This window comes from Pogonomyrmex barbatus, unplaced genomic scaffold (genome assembly GCF_055798465.1).
Source record: "Pogonomyrmex barbatus isolate J1 unplaced genomic scaffold, ASM5579846v1 scaffold17, whole genome shotgun sequence".
In the NCBI taxonomy this organism is placed as follows: Eukaryota; Metazoa; Arthropoda; class Insecta; order Hymenoptera; family Formicidae; genus Pogonomyrmex; species Pogonomyrmex barbatus.
Window position 1 is genome coordinate 3,252,530 of NW_028297113.1, and position 20,432 is coordinate 3,272,961.

General features: G+C 32.2%; 2 protein-coding genes across 4 annotated transcripts; both read left to right on the forward strand.

Moving 5' to 3' along the window:
• Positions 1–1,172: 1,172 nt before the first annotated feature.
• On the forward strand, positions 1,173–15,533 carry LOC105431182 (HEAT repeat-containing protein 5B). Of its 3 annotated transcripts, XM_011645213.3 has the most exons (34): positions 1,173–1,580; positions 2,300–2,472; positions 2,712–2,923; positions 3,107–3,254; positions 3,361–3,471; positions 3,558–3,741; positions 3,832–3,992; positions 4,226–4,475; positions 4,552–4,695; positions 4,776–5,026; positions 5,100–5,211; positions 5,299–5,551; positions 5,636–5,745; positions 5,833–5,996; positions 6,436–6,468; positions 7,002–7,076; positions 7,191–7,748; positions 7,836–8,025; positions 8,109–8,278; positions 8,349–8,670; positions 8,745–9,011; positions 9,093–9,274; positions 9,345–9,590; positions 9,740–9,959; positions 10,297–10,575; positions 10,727–10,889; positions 10,963–11,078; positions 11,450–11,734; positions 11,819–12,055; positions 12,237–12,388; positions 12,485–12,698; positions 12,813–12,827; positions 13,015–13,160; positions 13,231–15,533. In XM_011645213.3, the coding sequence occupies exons 2-34, from the start codon at positions 2,344–2,346 to the stop codon at positions 13,405–13,407; spliced, it is 6,276 nt and encodes a 2,091-aa protein (XP_011643515.2). In that variant the 5' UTR covers positions 1,173–1,580; positions 2,300–2,343; the 3' UTR covers positions 13,408–15,533. The 3 variants fall into 3 exon arrangements, with proteins under 3 accessions (XP_011643515.2, XP_088930544.1, XP_088930545.1); XM_089074418.1 differs by lacking the exon at positions 12,813–12,827; XM_089074419.1 differs by lacking the exon at positions 6,436–6,468.
• LOC105431181 (prostaglandin reductase 1) lies at positions 15,117–20,036 on the forward strand. The gene is made up of 4 exons (XM_011645212.3): positions 15,117–16,037; positions 17,732–18,023; positions 18,388–18,661; positions 19,242–20,036. The coding sequence occupies exons 1-4, from the start codon at positions 15,773–15,775 to the stop codon at positions 19,581–19,583; spliced, it is 1,173 nt and encodes a 390-aa protein (XP_011643514.2). The 5' UTR covers positions 15,117–15,772; the 3' UTR covers positions 19,584–20,036.
• The last annotated feature ends 396 nt before the right edge of the window (positions 20,037–20,432 follow it).

Genomic DNA, 20,432 nt, shown 5'->3' on the forward strand with positions numbered 1-20,432 from the left:
CACATCTATTTTGCGACACTGCCGATAAAATCATGTCTCGTGAAATAGATGTGATGCGAGTCCTGCTACATCGACAAATTGTAGATGAGAATGCATATATAATTATATATATATATATATATATGTATATATATATATATATATATATATATATATATATTTACGTTCGCATAATTTTTCTTTTATTATAGACTAAAGTATTGATTAACATTGACATAAATATATATAAATATATATTCATCAATATATTAATTTTTTATATATCATGTAATATATAAAAAAGGAGCTTATTTCATCCATTATTCTTTCTCGCTGAGATATGGACAAATTTCGTATATAATAACATATATTTATATATCTTTATATATATATTTATATATTGCAGAAATTATTTTATATATATATATATATATATATATATATATATATATATATAGTTTCTATACAAACAATTTTTTTATTCGGAGAAAATCTCTTTTTTATATGTTACATGCATATGAATAAAAAATTAATACATTGATAAATGTATATATTTTTGTCAATGTTAATCAATACTTTAGTCTATAATAAAAAAAAAATCATCGATTCGATATCGATTCGACGTCGATTCTATTAACATTTCTCGCTGGGATATTAGTTCATATTAGTTTCTTTTTTTTGTAAAATTTCTGTTTGATACAAAAAAAATAATATAATAGTAATAAGAAGATGAAAAATAATTGAAAGGATAATTTTCGCATTTTTTTTTTATACAAGAAGTTAAGTTAACTTTGAAGAAAAAAATTGCCTATATATAATCAGATATATTTATGACTAAAAATATATATATATGATTATATATGTATACAACATATTTTTGCGGTTTTTACATCTATGATGATTGGTTGGCTGAATATTTCAGTGTAATTAAGAAAAACAGATGTTCTTAAATGTAAAAATAAAATTCTTAGGATTTGTTTTTACAAATTGCATAGTTTAAATAAAAATGAATATATTCACGATAATATTATGTCATTTTATATGTTCGTAACTTCTTATAACTATTTTACATTTTTCTCTTTCTAGCTGTCGGTAATACAGATTATATCTTTTATGCATTGCTCCGAACTATGGACATAGCATAGAATCGAACCAAAAACCATGAGACGTAACATGAAACAGAACCAAATACTGTGTACACAGCATTATCCATCGAAAATACTCATAGACATGACTACGTAGTTCAATGTGCACATTTTGTGCACATAAACACATTAGTTGTCAGCTTTCAGCAGTTTTCAGCCAGTTCCAACTGAAAATGCGGGCATGGTGATTTTTAGATTTCTCCTTGCTCGAATTGACCCAGTCCGATCTGTCCTAACCTTACGGTCGGGATTTGTCATCCGCACGGTGGAATATCGTTCGTCGTCCGGATAATTCTGATCGCAATTAGTCATTTTTGATTTTGGCGTGGGGTTTCGACGTTGAGCGATGTCGTCGCAACGCGGGTGATCGACGAAGTGACGAAGTGAGGTGACACGCGTAGCATCGCAAAAATCTCTGTCCATCGAGAGTTATGACACTTTGACCGCTGTTTTTTGGTATGTATATATGTTGAGAATTCTGAATTTTATCACGGCTCTTTGCCACTGTACATTCGTATGACTGATCTCAAAGTATGATAATGCAGCAAATACACTTCTTGAATGATGCATATATATATATATATATATATATATATATACTGTACTTCGAATTTACCTTAAGGGTGCACTTCTAACATACGGACTCTAGAGAACATTGTGACATTTCATGTCCGTTTTCTACTTGATTTATTTTAATTGATTAATTTTAGTCATTGTTTAATGTATCCTTTTCTTCGAATGAAAAAGATTAAAAGCAATTTAAATCAAAAATAATATTATATATTATTCTACTTTGGTATTCTACTTTGGTAGAAGTAGACATAAGATATGTTAAAGATGTCATCTTTATTTGTCCAATGTAGATTAATTTTAATCTCAATTTAATATATCTTTATTTTTTTCTAATTCGCGAAACTAAAAAAGTATGCTAAAGTTAATTTATGTTGATAGAAATGAATAATAGTATTTTAAAAAAATCTTAAGGACATATCTGAAACATTTTTGTAAACAATTATGATTGAAATAGACATATCGAACATTCCTAATAATTCATTTCTAATATGCATTTTTCAGTATTATTAATATATTTTGGAATATGTTTTTATATTGTTTTTATATTTTTATATAATAATCTTAAGTTACAATGAAAAAAATTTACTCTGATTGTATTATAGGAAGAGATTGAGTGATACTTGAGAGTATATGTTTACTCGAAACAATGATGGAGTTGAGTCATAGTCTGACCCTCAACGAGGATGCCCTTAATCAAATCCCAGAGGCTAAGCGGCCAGTTTTTATTTTTGAATGGTTACGCTTTTTAGACAAAGTTCTGATTGCTGCTCAAAAGGTATTGATCTAATTTTTATTTTCATCAATTAGAATAATTTTGATTTGATTTTTTTTTCTTCTTTGTTTCTTTCTAATTCTAAGAATTAAACAAAGATAAAATCTAAATTAAAACAAAATTAAGATTAATAAATATTAGTAAAAATAAATTTATAATAATCTGATTAATTTTGTAACCAAGAAGGTAAAATTTGTATTGTAATACAATAAATTTTTAATTGCGATGATTTATGTTCGCAGAGTGATATTAAAGGATGTCAACAAAAATTAGTGGAGCAATTGACCAGACATATGCAAGGAGCTCCTGGTCCACCCACTCGGCGTCTTATCGCAAGATGTCTAGCTACTTTGTTCAGTGTGGGTGATACATTCCTGCTCTTTGATACTGTCAATAAATGCAATGATATCTTGAGGAATAAGGATGATTCACCAAGCTTCCTGCCCACAAAACTGTAAATTGATTGCTATTGATTGAAGTTTTTGTTCGAGAGATATTTTTATAAAATTTATATGCATATTTTACATATATATATATATTTTACACACACACACACACACACACGCGCGCGCACACACACACACACACACACACACACACACACACATATATATATATATACATATCACTTTTTTAGAGCCGCTATCTGCTGTGTTGGATGCATGTATGAGAAGCTTGGAAGAATGATGGGCAGGTCATATGAGGAGACAGTACAGATTCTAATAAAGTCCTTAAGATCTGCAGAATCACAGACGCGAATAGAAATTATACACACGTTAGAGAAGGTGATGAATAATTAACAATTTCTAAATTATTTAAAGTATGAAATAAAATATGAAAAACTAAAATATAAATCTATGATGTAACATATTTTATCTGGTCTATAATTAGGTATGTGCCGGAATGGGATCCGCGATAACGAATGTACATAAGGAAATATACAAAGTTTCCAGGCATTATTTAACCGACAGAGTGATGGCGGTGAGATGTGCCGCTGCCAAGGTATTTATTTTTATAAAAGAATGTGGATATATTTCGTTTCTTTTTTTTTGTAATTTGTAACTAAATAATAATATGTTCATATGTAGTGTTTATTGGAGATGTTGAATCACGCTCCATTTTTATATACGACTGAAATCGAAAGCGTTGCGACGCTGTGCTTCCGAGCATTTGAAGGTTCAAATTATGAAGTAAGATGTTCCGTTGCTAAATTACTGGGTACCTTAGTGGCAATGACGCAGCTTCCTTTACCGAAAATAAAAAATCCTACGGGTAATTATAACAAAAATATACACAAGAATATACATCTAGTGTATTTTCTATTTTCTAACATGTACATTTTGTATGTTTTTGCTTCCGTAGTTGCACACAATAAAGGTGTTAAGCAGGCGTCACTTGAAGAAGTGTTAAATATTCTTATGTCCGGATTTTTAAGAGGAGGTGTCGGCTTCCTAAAAGGGACGGGTGAGATCATAAAAGGAAGTTCTAGCATAAATAGAGAAGTGCGAGTTGGCGTAACACATGTAAGCAATTATAGATATATTTTCGAATACATTTAACATAAAAATTTATGTAATTGAATAAAGCTTTTATTAATTTTATAAAAAATGTTTATACAGTCATTTTTCAAAAAAGTCAAGCAAAGTTACATAAATTTATATGATTCGTTATTTTTACGATCAAATAAAAAAAGTATTTAATTTTGTTGAAAAATAACATTTTCATAATAAAACATTACATTTAATCGCTGTTACAGGCATACGTAGTGTTTGTTCAAATGTTGAGCGGTACTTGGCTAGAACGTAATATCGGCGCGTTAATTGCTCACGTTTTAGATCTGGTTACAAATCCAAAAGCCGCTAGCTCGCACGTCGAGGCAGTATATTCGCGCAAATGTGTGAATTTTATATTACGCGGTACTGTTGGCAAGTTGTTAGGGGAAGGCGCTCAGGCAGCTGCTTGCAAAGAGATAGCGCATATTATCCTGAAGCAAATGAATTCCATCGGTAATAAAAATAATGTTTTACGCATTAATTTGTAATATACATTCGAATAATCTAATTATATATATGATCTCATTAGATTTCAGTCCGGAAAACGCCAAAGATTGCAATCAAGAGACGTTATTCAGTCAGCATTTATTAGTGTGCGCATTACAAGAAATGGGCAGCCTGATACTGGGATTGGGTACCACGGCCACGAATTTGTTATCCGATCAGTCTCTTAGTATGTATTTGGTCATTCGAAATATCCTTTGTTTTTTTTTCCATAAAAAGAATCCACGGTTAATTGTGTATTTGTTACAGGTTTGATTGATGCCATAATGGCTGTCTTGGTGCATCCATGTCAAGCAGCTAGACTAGCTGCTTCCTGGTGTTTACGGTGCATATGCGTAGCAGTGCCGAGTCAAATAACGCCTCTGATCGACCGCTGTGTCGACGGAATTGAAAATATGCGTAGCTCGCCAGAAGCTATAGCTGGCTATAGCAGTGCTCTTGCTGCGGTGCTGGGAAGTGTTCGTCTATCACCCTTGGGAGTTCCTCACACTAAGGGAAAGGTACTATATGCCCTATATCCTTATTTATTATATCATTCATGCAGGATTAATTTATCAAGCTTGTGCGTTTCAGATAATTTTCAATACAGCGGAAGAGCTCTTGAGAAGCGCGAGTCAGAACAGTCGTTTGTCTTTAAATCGCACGCATGCAGGATGGCTCTTAATAGGAGCTATAATGACCTTAGGTATAAATAAATACCTTGTACTTAATAAAAATAATATATTATAAACTATATATATAGTATGTATATAATTTGTACATATATATGTAGGCACGGCAGTAGTAAAGGGCTTACTGCCTAGAATGCTACTCTTATGGAGAAATTCTTTCCCGCGCTCGAACAAAGAACTTGAAAGTGAAAAAGCGCGTGGTGACGCTTTCACGTGGCAAGTGACTTTGGAAGGACGTGCCGGTGCATTATCCGCCATGTATAGTTTTTTGCTGCACTGTCCGGAGCTCCTGAACGACGATATTACACGGCGATTACTTACGCCAATAGAGTCTGCTCTGGCAATGCTGACAAAGTATCGATCAATTTTTTAAATAACGTTCTAAATATTTTAACGAATATAATTTCGAATATAATTCTATGATTATATTTTTTTCAGTTTGTCTCCTGTTTTGAAGAATTATGGCCAACAATTGAAAGCTCCTGCGGCTATGGTTCGTTTGCGCTTGTATGAAACGTTATTGCTGCTACCACCGCAAATGTTTGAAGGTAAAAATCTGTATACTATAAATATGAAAGTGGAATATAAAAATCTATATTTTCAATTTGCCTGTATTACTATCTAATATTGCACAGGTTCTTATACTCATCTTCTGAGGATGCTAGTATCGGAGTTTACGCTTACGGATAATCCTGGAAACACGACTACTTCCTTGCTGAGTGTAGTTTGTCATGCTAACGATTCTGTAATTCTCGGTACATGGTTACAAGAAACTGATCATCGCACAATAGAAGATCAAGTGAGTTAGTTTCTATATACATATTTTATATTGCAGCTTTTATCATACGGTATATTTTTTTACACAGTTTTATTTTTCTAAATAACATCTTCAAGTTCAGTTTAATACTTAACGCTTATTTTTTTTTTTTTTTTAATTATAAATTTATTGTGATAGTGTCACTTGCTTACGGCAGACAAACTAATTCTAACTTTATATGTTTACATATAACTTATATTCTTCCTTAATAATAACTAAAAATCCAATATAATTAAAACATACATGTTGTAAAATTTTTTTTATATGTATACTTGTTTTATACATATGCTATTTATGTTTTAATAATTAATATTTTATATAATCTGGCTAACCTGAAATGTAAGAAATATATATACTTTTGGAATTTTTAATTTTATAAGGCATAATTTTTGCGTTAACTTGTAAATACCCTCGTGTTTAGATGGAACCAAACAGAAGGGCAGATTTGGAACATGTGAGTAAAGTGTTCTACAAAGCGTGCCTTTCGTTTCTTTATTTTATTTTTTTTTATATGTAAGAATATTTTACTTGAGTAAATGAAGAAATTTCTTATGAGCGTTTTATCTTTATGTTATTATACCGTTTATCTTTATGTTATTATACCATTTTATTATATTATTATTATATTATTATATTATGTTAATAACTTGTAATATTATATATTATTTAATCATAACAGTATATCCATTCCTGTTATAGTACAACAGTATGTCCCTTCCTTTTTTAATTCTCTATTTTATATGAATATTAGATAATCTCAATTGAATATTTTATTTATACATTACATAGTACATTACATAGTACGTTATATAATGTTTTATTTATGCCAATTTAAAATAATTTATTATTTATTTTAACTAAAAAAATTTACATTTATTTGTATTAATTATTTTATATATATTTTTTTAGATTTTATGTCATGCAGTTTTATCGTTTTATTCTGACTTACAAATAATGCTTTACTATGATCCACAATATTTTTTTCAGCTTCAACCAAACAGTGCTGCAGGATCTGGAGCATTAGAACATAATACGTGCTGCCTTTACAGACCAATGCCACATGTATGTTTAAATAATTATTCCATATAATACAAATAAAAAAAATTCTTATAAAGTAATTTATAAATATGGAGAAAAATTTTAATATAAATTTTGATATAAATTATATGATTACAGTTTGATATGATTCCTGGTCCTTTGCCGTTGGGTGTAGCGGTGATCGATTTATCAGTCGCATTATTCGGCCAAATATTCCCGCGCGTAGCAAACAAGCACAGGTTACAGATGCTAGATCATTTCAGCGAGTGCATAAAACATACCAAATCTGGAAGACAGGAAGCGATACAAATGAACGTGTTTACGGCTGTACTGAGCGGTTTGAAAGGTCTTAACGAGGCGAAAACAGGTTTCGGACAGGAAGATGTTAAAAAATCCGCCACTAATCTTATCATCAGTACACTGGTCAGCAGCAATCCTATTCTGCGATGGGCGGCAGGCGAAGCGGTTGGTAGAATGGCCCAGGTGATTTCCGACCCCAAGTTTACTGCGGAATTAGCGCAAACTAGTTTCGATCGTTTGAAATCGGCTCGCGACGTGGCTAGCAGAACTGGCCACTCGTTGGCATTAGGCTGTCTTCACAAATATGTCGGCGGAATGGGCTCTAGTCAACATCTCAACACTAGCGTCAGCATTTTACTCGCACTCGCTCAGGATAATTCGTCTCCCGTGGTACAAGTAAGCTACGCATGCCGCGTTAACAAAATAAAATAATATTTATTTTTACATCGATTCAAACGAGTGAAATTAAAATAAATCTTCAAGGTTTGGGCATTGCACGCTCTGGCTCTGATAGCCGATTCTGGTGGGCCAATGTTCAGGGGATATGTAGAGCCTACACTATCCTTGGCGTTGACTCTTCTTCTCAATGTTCCTCACTCTTACATTGATGTGCATCAATGCATTGGAAAGGTTTTGTCGGCTCTCATCACGACGATAGGACCAGAACTGCAAGGTAAATACATAACATGTTTAACTGATTACAGAGTTTTTGGATGTTATTTTTAAGAAAAATAATTTAAACAATTGATTTCATAGGGAATACGTCAACGATTTGCATGGCGCGGTCATCATTTTTGTGTGCATGCGCTATTATGCAGGATCATCAGGATCCACTCGTTCAAGCCGAAGCGACTGGCTGCCTTCAACAATTACATCTCTTTGCACCCAGACATGTCAACTTGTCTTCTCTCGTTCCTACATTATGCGTAAGATCTCTTTACATAAGGATACTATTTATTGTGAAATGATTATTTTATTAAATTATTTTTTTTATAGCGTACTCTGTCGAGCAATCACTTGCTTTTGCGTAAAGCTGCAATTTCATGCCTTCGACAGCTCGCTCAACGCGAGGCGAAGGAAGTATGCGAGCACGCGATGACTCTGGCTAACGAAAGCAGAGATACTAATGTAGTAGAGGGTCTTGTTATCACCGAGACTGGTCTCCCGGGAGTGTTATTCAGTATGCTGGATACGGAAACTGATAGTAAATTAATCAAGGATATTCATGATACTTTAACGAGCATGCTACAGATATTAGCAGCCGACAATTTATCTCAATGGTTGTCACTGTGCAAAGACGTTCTCACAATAGCTTCAGGTAACTATTAGGTTCTTTTAAGTAATTGTTGATAGAAAGTCCTTGAGATGAGATATTGCATTTTATACGCGCAGAATCGAGTACGATTGAAGAAGGTAACGCAGCGAACGCGGAAGATAATACCGCCGATAATGAATCAGCGGACGCAGAGGGCGATGACGATCAGGCTGAGTTCCACGCTGACGAGTCCGCTAAACAGCGACCGTCTATCACACCGAGATGGCCAACAAGAGTCTTTGCAGCGCAATGCGTACGGCGCATCGTCGCGGCTTGTGTGAATAATAAGCAGGCGCACTTCGACCTCACCTTGGCCAAAGAAATGCAGCTATCTAAGGGAAAAGGTTGTTGATTGAAATTTCAATGTCATCTCTTCATATAGACTTTCCTTGATTTTTAATACTCTCTCTGTTATGGATTTTTAGGAGATTTTCTAGTGTTACATCTGTCGGACTTGGTACGCATGGCATTCATGGCCGCAACGAGTGATTGCGATCCATTGCGACTCGAAGGTCTCAAAACTCTACAAGAGATTATCGATAAATTCGCTAAAGTTCCTGAACCAGAATTTCCCGGACACTTATTGCTCGAGCAGTTTCAGGCACAGGTAAGCAATTTACTCGACTTTTTTTTTTTTAAGAACTGTATTATTATATTCAATATAAATACATTTAAAGGTTGGAGCTGCTTTAAGACCAGCATTCTCCGCGGAAACACCGTCGCACGTTACAGCTGCAGCCTGCGAAGCTTGCAGCGCATGGATCGGCAGTGGCGTCGCCAGAGATCTCAATGATCTACGAAGGGTGCATCAGCTGCTAGTGTCGTCTTTGGAGAAATTGAGAGAAGGTAACACGCGGCCGCAGCTTTATAACGAGAGCTTATCGACGCTGGAGAGATTGGCGATTCTAAAGGCATGGGCAGAGGTACATTGAATATTGTTTCGCGTATTCAACATAAAAATAATACGAGCAAAGATACGAGCTTACTTAAACAATACTTAAACAAAATACTTAAACAAATAAAAAAAGAAAAAAGAAAATAAGAAAAAATTAGATGAGTCTCTTTTTAACAGGTATATGTAGTTGCAATGATAAGAGATGGATCCGCTTTGAATAGCAAGGATACAACTAATCGAAACACGAATCAAACCGATGAAACTAACGAGGAGGATTTCGGAGAATTTGAGTTTCAGAGTGAAAGTTTACTAAGTCTTGTCCAACCGGAACTTCTGAGTCTGAGTCAACATTGGCTATCTGCATTGAGAGATCACGCATTGCTTTCTTTGCCGCCAGGTATTATTGGATATTTATATATTTAATATATATATATATATATATATATATATATATATATATGATATATATGTATATTTATATTGTTAATTACTTTATATTACATTGTAATTGTTTATATTATAATTTATATTAATTTATATTATTAATTAGTTATATATTGTATATTTATATAGATTTTGATATGTTTGATTAATATAAACTCGTCTCTTTTTCTCTCTTTCTCTTTCATATATTATACAGGATTTTTTTATTATAGTTTTTTATATGTTATGTATCTTTTTTTTTTGAGTTAGCTACCTAGATGATTAAAACTATTTTTGTGATATCTTCGTAGAATTTTCCAGCCAGTTGCCACATGATGGTGGTGCCTTTTACACGACAGACACTATGGAATCTGCGCGTCCTCACTATGTAGAATCGTGGGCGCCGATTCTTCATGCTGCGACTCTCTGGCTCAATGCAAGGGGATTCGAAATGGGAGACAGCAACCAAGAAAAAGCGACAACTAATCTTAACAATAACAATAATAATAATAATAATAATAACAACAACAATGATGAAGCCACTACTTCTAAAACTAACACGAACGTTGAACGTTTTCACTTATTATTTGGTAAATATATAAAGCGTCAGATTAGAATACTTAAGTATATATATATATATATATATATATATAATATCAACACATAATTTACATTTTATATAATGCTTTGAATGAATATGTTTTGAAGGTTACTTTTATTTATTATAATTATTATTTGTAGGTATATGTATGGAAGCTTTGTGCAGCCCTCGCTCTTCCGAATCCCCGCAAAATATAAAGACATGTTTAAACGCTTTGTACACTTTGCTTGATTCAACATGGGCACGTAAGGTCTTCATTGCCGATCGCTCTTTGCCTATCGAATTATGTAATGTTCTTCATAGGTACGTTTTTATATATAAGAATGTATATATCTATTTATCGCATAATATTAATATTGATATATTTGTCGTAAAGATTGCTTTTAACACGAGAGAGTTATGTCATCCAAATGATAGTAATGGAAGTGCTGAAACAAGTGATGAAAGCTGCACAGGAAGATCTTGCTGCAAAGAAGAAATTGAAACTTAAAGGTACGTGTATTCCGAAATTATTATTTTATTATTATTATCTTTATTATTATCTTTATTATCTACAATTGTAATTAATTTTTGCATCACACACATTTATAGAATATGTCGTAACTGTATCTTCTCTCATGAGTAACTAAAACGAGTTGTACACAGTAGAAAAGTCCTTTATCATTTTATGACTTCCCTAATAATTAATGAAATAGTAATTTATAAAAATCTGCTAATGGCTGTTTCTTCATGTATCTCTGATTGAACAATACACACACACACACACACACACACACACACACACACACACACACACACACGTACATCTCATATACATTATATATAAAAAATATATATATATATTTTTTTTCTTTTTATGATAGATAATGCATCGGCGCATCAAGAAAACATCGAAACATCAGACTTAGATTTGCTAGGCGAAGGAGAAGAGAGTGGCGAGCTTATGCCAGGAAAATCATTGGTGTTTGCTGTTCTGGAAGTATGTCTGTGCCTCCTGGTACGGCAGATACCAGCGCTGAATCCGAATCCCGGTGGTGCCACTGCCATCTTATCCCAAAAAGGATACGTGCCATCTGAGAAGAGTGGCAAGCTGATTGCATCATCCCTCAATATAATGGAATCTCTTCCCATATTATGTTCTCCGCAAGGTATCCTTGCAAATTTCTTATACGTAATTAATGTAATTTAATTTTAATCATCAGTTCTATAATAATTTATCTCGTTTTTTGAAGGCGCAATAGCGATCCTTCCAACACTATTATATCTGGCAACGGGCGTGATACGTGAAACCGCGGTACGTACAGACAACAGTAGCACCAAACCCGGTTCGGAAGCACCAGTTCATGCCGCGCTGCACTGTGTCAAGAGTCTCACCAGCAACAAATATGCCCGGGATCACAGGAGTCAGGAGCAATGGACGGGATTACTACGAAGTGCACTTGCCAAGATTATCGATCTAGCCAAAACAGGTATGTTAATTTTCATTGAAATATTGAAGCCTATCTTTTATTAATCAAATATCAGAAATCAATATGTATCATGTTTTTCAAGGAAAATTTAAAATATAAAATATCTATCATAGTGTAATTGAAAAAATTATATGTACTTTTATTTTTATTTTGATGTTATTTGTTTTACATGTTTGTATAGGCAATGACGAAACTAAAATGGATGAGGTAGCGATGATGCTAGGTATCGCAGTATTCGTTCTTCATGCCTCACCGGAAGTAGTGAGTGCTCCAAATCTGCAATTTCCATGCATTAATCACTTCCGACACGCGTTTCAGTCTGAAAATCTAACGGTAAGCTGATGAAAAATGAGAAAAAAATGATAATTATAATTATAAAAGTATTTCTTAGTATCAATCTTGATGATAATTGGATAATTTTGCACCTAGGTGAAGCTGAAATGCGTGCAAACGTTAAGAACGATATTTCTACATCCGGAACGAAACATAAGTACGCCGTACATCCACGCGCTCGCGCCACGATTGGTTGAATATCTGTACAGTGACAAAAGCAAGCAAGTGACAAACGACATGGAACTAACCTTCACATTGGAGTGCATCAGCACGGTGGAAGCTCTGATAGGACTCGCCGATCTCTCTAATCGTAAGTTATAACTAGTTATAACTTCTAAGTCTAAAACTTTTACGATGAAATTATATCTTACAGTTAGCTCGTAAATGCAAAATATTAATGCAATATGTGTTACACGCTATACAGGAGATTTGTTACAAGGTGTGTGGATAGTGCGGTCTTCATAATTTAATCTTTTAATATGCTAATTAATTATTTAAAAAAATTAATTATTAAAAAAATCTTTTAATATGCTAATTAATTATTAAAAAAAGTTAATAAGTTTCGTAGTAACGTAGTATTTTTTGAATAAATTGGACATACATGTAACGTTTTATGAAATTACTAGGTATTCAAATGCTGACGCTGCTCGTACCGATTTTGATCAATTATCTACTGGAAGGAGATGAACTTCAACGCGCTACGAAATATCAAGCGAATCTCCACCAACAGAGTTTTCAGTGGCTCAATAAGATCGGACCGAAATATCCACAGGTACAATATCGCAAAAATATTCTTTAGTCTCAAGCGATATGAATGATCTAATAATTGTTTATATCGTTAGGAGTTTAAAACGCTGATGTCTCAGTCCACCGAGCTGAAAATTAAATTGGAGAATGCAGTGAGAACTAATCATCAGCAGGTGCAACGGCACATCCGGTCGGTTGATCCTGTAAAACCGCAAATCAAGATATCTGCGCCGTCGATTAAATTAAAAACCGACTTCTCCAACTTCAATTAAAGAGAGAGAAAATGAAAAATCATAATCTCTCACAGATAAAAAACATAAGAGATAATTTAGTAAAGCTTTATAAAACTAACGTAAATAATTAGAAGTATCCGATCGTGTTAACGTGATTGACTCTACTCAACAATTATCAACAAGTCGAATTAATTGCTGTTTACAACATCTTAGCATCGTGATAATTATAATCGTGATATTTCATTAGAGAATCGTACTCGACTGTACTTAGAAATAAAAGAATTAGAAATTAGCGATACTACGATAGATACATGGGATAGGACAAGGTGACGTGAATAAGAAAATTGATGTCGGATCAATTAATCACTACTAAAATGATACTTATCTTGCATTCTCTTCATCCCGTTTTAACTTACTAAGTACAATAACGTTCCTGATTTTCCAGTTATGCTTTTCAAAGAGCAACAAGATAACTCTTTAAATTGTATCTAACCAAATCTTCAAATTGTATGTATATATATATGTAGAGATTTAGCAACATAGAGATTATTAATTTATTTAATATTATAAATAAAGATGTTGATATATATTCTCACCTCACAACTTGTGAACGGATTATGAAAAATAACGAGTAACGATTTACTTTCATGAAAAATGTAGTGTTAAATTTAACGACTACAAATGTAATATGCACAAAATAAGTTACATAACATACTAAGTTATATAATATAGATATTTCCGTGCTCATTCACAATTATTAATTCATGATTCAGCAGTTTTATTTTTAAATGGTTCTTAACATAACTGACTGTATAATTAATAGAATTATTTATTAATGAATTACAATTACTACTTGAGTTTCCTCGGGAAAAACATTTGCCATAAAACGGAGATTAAAGAAAAGTATAAAATGTAGACTGTTTTAATCAAGAACACATGTGACGTTCTTCTATATATAAGAAGACTGATAAACCGCTACGTTTTTATTTAATTCTTAAGACGTAGAAAGGAAAAGCGTGTAGACGTATTTGTTCGGCATAGAATCGATAGTAATTGACATAACAACTTCATCGAACAAATCTGATGTAACATATCGAATTGTGCTTTTTTTTATAATCAGATTCTAAGAACAATGATATTTCTTTTCTGACTGCAATGAGATAACTACAAGAGAAGCCTTCGATAAATCAGTACCGTACGTTGCTGGGCATTACAGCAGAATGATCCGTAAAATTAGAACAAAACAATTTTTAGTTCTTTAATCTTTAAACACACTAGATTGTAACCCGATTCGAAACGAAAAATAGGAATAAACTGCGTGAAGTGAGAGATGTATGTAAGTCGAAAACAGAAAACATAATTCGAAAAATGAAAGACATCGTCTTTCGAGTTTGATGTTAATTGTGTAATTGCGCATTCGCGCGTAGGAAATCCATAACGGATGAATATATAGATTAGATACAAATGTTTAGATTGCCAATGTTGCAACACGAACGTTGATTGTTGGTGTTTTTACACAGATTAGGACTTTAGTCGTTTCGTAAAATGTCCACCAATGTCGATTGAAAAAAAATTACGAAAAGGAAATAAATAAAAAGAGAAAATCAGAGGGGATTCATCATACGAAATGAATTCCTAAAGATTTCTTCAATTTGTATTCGCTTTCGATTTGCATACACGATTGTCTTTTCATTTGAAGTTCGGCGTGACAAGTATCGCGACGCGCGCGCGCGCGCGCGCGCGCGCTTGTGTGTGTGTGTGTGTGTGTGTGTAAAATTGATTTTAAATTGTAATAGATCTGGCGTAGCGTATATAAATTTTATAAAGTAGACTGGGACGAATCATTATATGGACATGGAAAGGAAAGAGATTACGTGCTCGATAGAGATGTTCTACTATTTTTATATGATTATTTTAGGGACACGTTGATTGTTTGTAACTTTTAATTGCGTGCCGCGAGAAGAGCACGGCCATTCATACCGTACATACATATATACATTTATATATTGTATATCTGATCCACCGAACTTCCATGTACGTTTAAGTCGCATTTTATTTTATTGGCAATTTATTGAATCTTCTCCAGCGAATATACAATTACACGTAGCGTTGTATTACATAACTGTTGCAATCGACAGAAATAAAAATAACAGATTAGATAATTATGCTAAATTGTGCTTCATTGCTTCGTTGATGATAAATCGGTACGAAGTGTTTATTTTGGCGCTTATATTTTACAGAATATCGATAAGATATGACAAATCATAACCTTCCGAAATAGACTGTTAAGTTAGGTTTGGTTTTCTCCTTTAAAACTGAAGAATACCTATACTTATGATTGTGAGTGTGAACACTTAGTAGATAGGCATACGGCTTGCGTGCGAATATAAAGATAGCGAAAAACATGTTCGGTGCACTCCAGCGCGAGCTATCGTCCAGCAGCTGTCGTCGATCACTCAAAGCCGTAATTTCTCGTTCTCTTTACAACAACGAGATCTCAGCAAAGAAGTTAAACTCAAAGAATTTTTGGATTCAAAAGGATTTCTCTACGCAAGTATACAAAATGGTGAAGGCGAGAAAATACATAGTGGCGAATTATTTCGTGAATGAGCCGAAGCCAACGGATTTCAAATTGGTGGAGGAGGAGCTGCCGCCATTGCAGAATGGAGGTAGGAAAAATAACATAATCATCGTCGTCGTGCGAGTGTACGCTCGTTTTCAATTAGCGCGTCATTACAAATAGGCAAAAATGATTATCCAATTGCGCTTCTGTATCTCTCTCCACGAATATCATTGCTCTGTGAAAAAAATAATATTAAAAAGATAATTTATGATGGAAATTGTCAATAATATATATATATATATGGAAATTGTCATTTATATATGGAAATTGTCAATAAAATACAAAATGGCCATATTCATATATGTGAAAGACACATTTGAAATGATGATATCTTTCATTTATAATTGTATGTATGATTAACAAGTTTAAATAATAACGAGATAATGATTACAACAGTTACAAATTAAATAATAAAGTTAAAAAAATTAATTGATAGTTTTCACGATTTGAACTAGCAAAAATAATCGCACATAGTGTTTAGTCTAGATGTATTGTAAGAAATAATAAAATTATCGTCGAAAATGTATTTACTACGATAAAAATTTTTTCGTTCAGTTTTTCTAGGCTGGCATTCATAGTCCGTTCTTATATTTTTAAGATTGTTCTAAGTTTACAGCCTCTTCTAAGTTTTACAGTTCTAAGTTTTACAGTTTTATTTTTCATTTAATTACACAAATTGACACATATATTGTTTTATTCTTGTTTGTGTTTTTTGAATACCAAGAAAGATAGAACGATGTTTGTGTCGATTTGTGTAATTAAATGGGAAGCACCTAATGGCTAAAATATAATCTAAAACGATTTTAAATATAAAAATTAATTATAAATATCACTCTAGAATATTCTATATGCTATGATTAACAAATTATTAGCCTGTGACCATAAAAAAATTTATGACATATATTTACATATTTATATTTATATATTTTTATATTTTTATATTTTTATATTTATATATTTATATTTATTTATGTCGTTTTATTTATAATTTAACATATATAATATACATGTATTGACCCAACATTGACATCAAGAAAGAAAAAAATTGTAACAGAACTTTACCCTTTGAATCATTAGGTTTCGAGAATATTCAGTATTATTTTTTCCTCCATCTTGTCGGATTTAATTCTAAATTATTAGATTGTATAAATTGTGAACGCTTAATTATTATTATCTGAGATTTTTTTGAGGTACTTTCTATTCTCTATTCCACTAATTATTACGCGATTGCCGTTGATATATAAAAAAGATATCCAATATATTATATTGAGAATATAAAATCTTAATTAGTGTCCATGTAGACAAAGTTTGATCTTGGTTTAATTTATGTTTTATTGTTTTTTAATTTTAAAAATATTTCAATATTAGGTCCATTTTGTATATAATTCATTAAATCATATGCTTTTTCGCGACAAATAAATAAATAAATTTTTTGCGCATAAATTTGAATTAATTTTATTCTTAATGAATATGTATATTTTAAATAGTCAAAAACAAAATTAGCATTAATTAACATTAAAAAGAAAGATATGGCACAAATAATAGTAATTATTAAAGTAAATAATAGTAATTAAATAGTAATTATTAATATAATCAAATATAAATTATTAAATTAAGATACATAAGATCGGATTAATTTTCTTTATTATATCGATATTATATCGATATAAATTTTAATTTTACAGTTATAATAATTAAATTATCCTTCGATCGAATCACACACATTCCTTTCCCGTTTAGAATACCTCGTGGAAGCCGAGTATTTATCCGTGGATCCGTACATGAGAGCGTATGTGCAAAGATTGAAGCTCGGAAGCACCATGATCGGCGGTCAGGTCGCTAAAATCATAGAATCGAAGAATCCAGATTTCCCGGTTGGCAAAAGAGTCATGGGACACCTGGGCTGGAGAACTCACACGATTGTTAATCCGAAGAGTTTCAAAGATGAGACGTTCCAAAACATACCGTACATTGTGCCGGATATGGGCGATTTGCCGTCGTCTCTCGCAATAGGCGTTCTGGGAATGCCAGGGTAAAATCAAACGGGATACTTTCGAAAACATTGTCTTGTTTACAGGCTTTGTCCGTTCCGTAATAGTATTTACATTTTTATCGTCGGAAAAGAGTATAAAATTTAAAAGTAAAAATTTACACTGCGCGAAAATAGAAAGCGAATATGCTTTCCGTTTGTCGTAGCGAAGAATTATACGTAAACTTGGAATTTTAGGTAAATTATGTAACGCAATTTAAATCGCGCGATGACGTCAATACGATGACATAGAAACTTGTTTAAGATAAAAACTTATTTTCGCTTTACGAGAGATACATAGGTCTTTATAAGAAGTTTGTAAGATATAAATTATCCGTATAAAATTCTCTTTCTCTCTCATTTACAGTAACACGGCGTATTTTGGTTTATTGGAATTATGCAAGCCGAAAGCTGGTGAGACGATCGTCATCAGCGGAGCAGCCGGCGCGGTAGGCTCGCACGTGGGTCAGATAGCCAAGAATCTGGGTCTGACTGTCATCGGTATATGCGGCTCCGACGAGAAGTGCAAATGGCTTACCGAGGAAATTGGTTTCGATCATGTCATCAATTACAAGACCATGTCGGTCGCGCATAGTCTACGCAAAGCCGCTCCGCAAGGCATCGATTGCTATTTCGACAATGTGCGGATAAGATTGTATCTTATTTCGATCAATTAACAACTATATAGAAATTATCCATTTAATTACATATAAAGAAAGAGCCTAATGGAAATCAGGCGTGATTAATAACGCGTTGATTCACTTCAAATTTAATAATCCGTTGAAATTAGGCGAGTTAGATTTTGTCTCAATTTTCAATCATCTCTCCCCTCTCTTTTTCGCTCTATTTTCAGTAAGATATAAATATTGGCCTTCCTTTGTTTCAATTTTGAGAGTCATTGTTTTAATTTTGAGAATTTTTATCTACTTAAATTTTTAATCTGTTATTTTTAAATAACGTTTTTTTATCTTCTCTGGGCTGAATTTTTCAGCAAAAGCATCGAGGATGATCGCTTACTACAATTTTCAAAATTTTCACGTTATAGTCAATTCTATTGAAAAAGCTGTTTGGAATTGAATGAAAAATATAATAACTAATAACTAATAACTAAAAATACAATTATATGTAACTAACGAGACTTAATTTATATTAATTGATTTAGCATTATGTTAAAATATAATAACTATCGAGATTTAAGATTTACGTTAATTAACTTTGCAGGTCGGTGGAGAAATTTCTAGCACGATCATATATCAGATGAGACCGTTCGGTCGAGTATCCTTGTGCGGTAGCATCTCGAGTTATAATGCAGATCCCTCATCCTTGCCTAAATGTACGCTTCTGCAACCTGCAGTGGTGTTCAATCAGCTAAAGATCGAAGGTTTCATCGTTACACGCTGGCTGGATCGCTGGCAGGAGGGGATTGAATATAATAGCCGTCTGATACGTGAAGGCAAGCTTCATTATCGCGAGACTGTAACCAAGGGCTTCGAGAATATGTTCGATGCATTCGTTGGTATGCTGAACGGCAAGAACTTTGGCAAGGCCATTGTCCAGGTGTAGATCAAGTTTAATCGTGGATTCATCACAAATATTTTTGTTCGATCATAATTCCACAACTGCAGTTACAATGTCCCTCTTAAAAGATTGGAAGAATGAACATTTAATTTTATACTTTGCTTCATTAAGTTCCTCCTTAACATTCCTAAATTTTTATTTTTTATTTTTAACATTTTTGTAATATTATTTAATTAGATAAAACATTCAAAAAGTTAAAATTAATTAAGCGATTAATTAACGATTATTTCTAAAAATGAAATATAATCGAGAAGATTGTTTATTTTTATTCTACTCGCTGTGTAGTAAATTATATTATTAAATGTTATATTAAATATTTTGTGCAGTCTAACAGAAAAAAATAGAAAAAGGTGTAGGAGCACTATATATTGATATTTAAGTAATTTTTTATGTAACACAATGTACACAATGAAAATAAAGTTCTTTCAGTAAAAGATATTTTTATAAAATCTTTATATTTTTCTTTTCTCTGAAAATAATTCCAAGTAGTTTATACAAAATTAGAAATAAAATAAAAATACATTAAAAAATTATATTATAAATTATTTAAATTAAAAAAAATATTATATTTATATAATATATATTTATGTATTGTATTATTATATAATTATTACAAAATTATTATTAAATTTATATATCTAACATTATATATCTAATATAAATAAATTTAATATTAAGTAATATATAAACTTATTGCATTAAACTTATTTATATTAATAAGTAATTCTAATTATTATACAATACAAAAAATTTCAGCGAGCCGAAAAACGCAATTAAAAAATATCAAACAAAAACAACAAAAAAAATGGATAAAAGCGCGAACTACCTAATTGA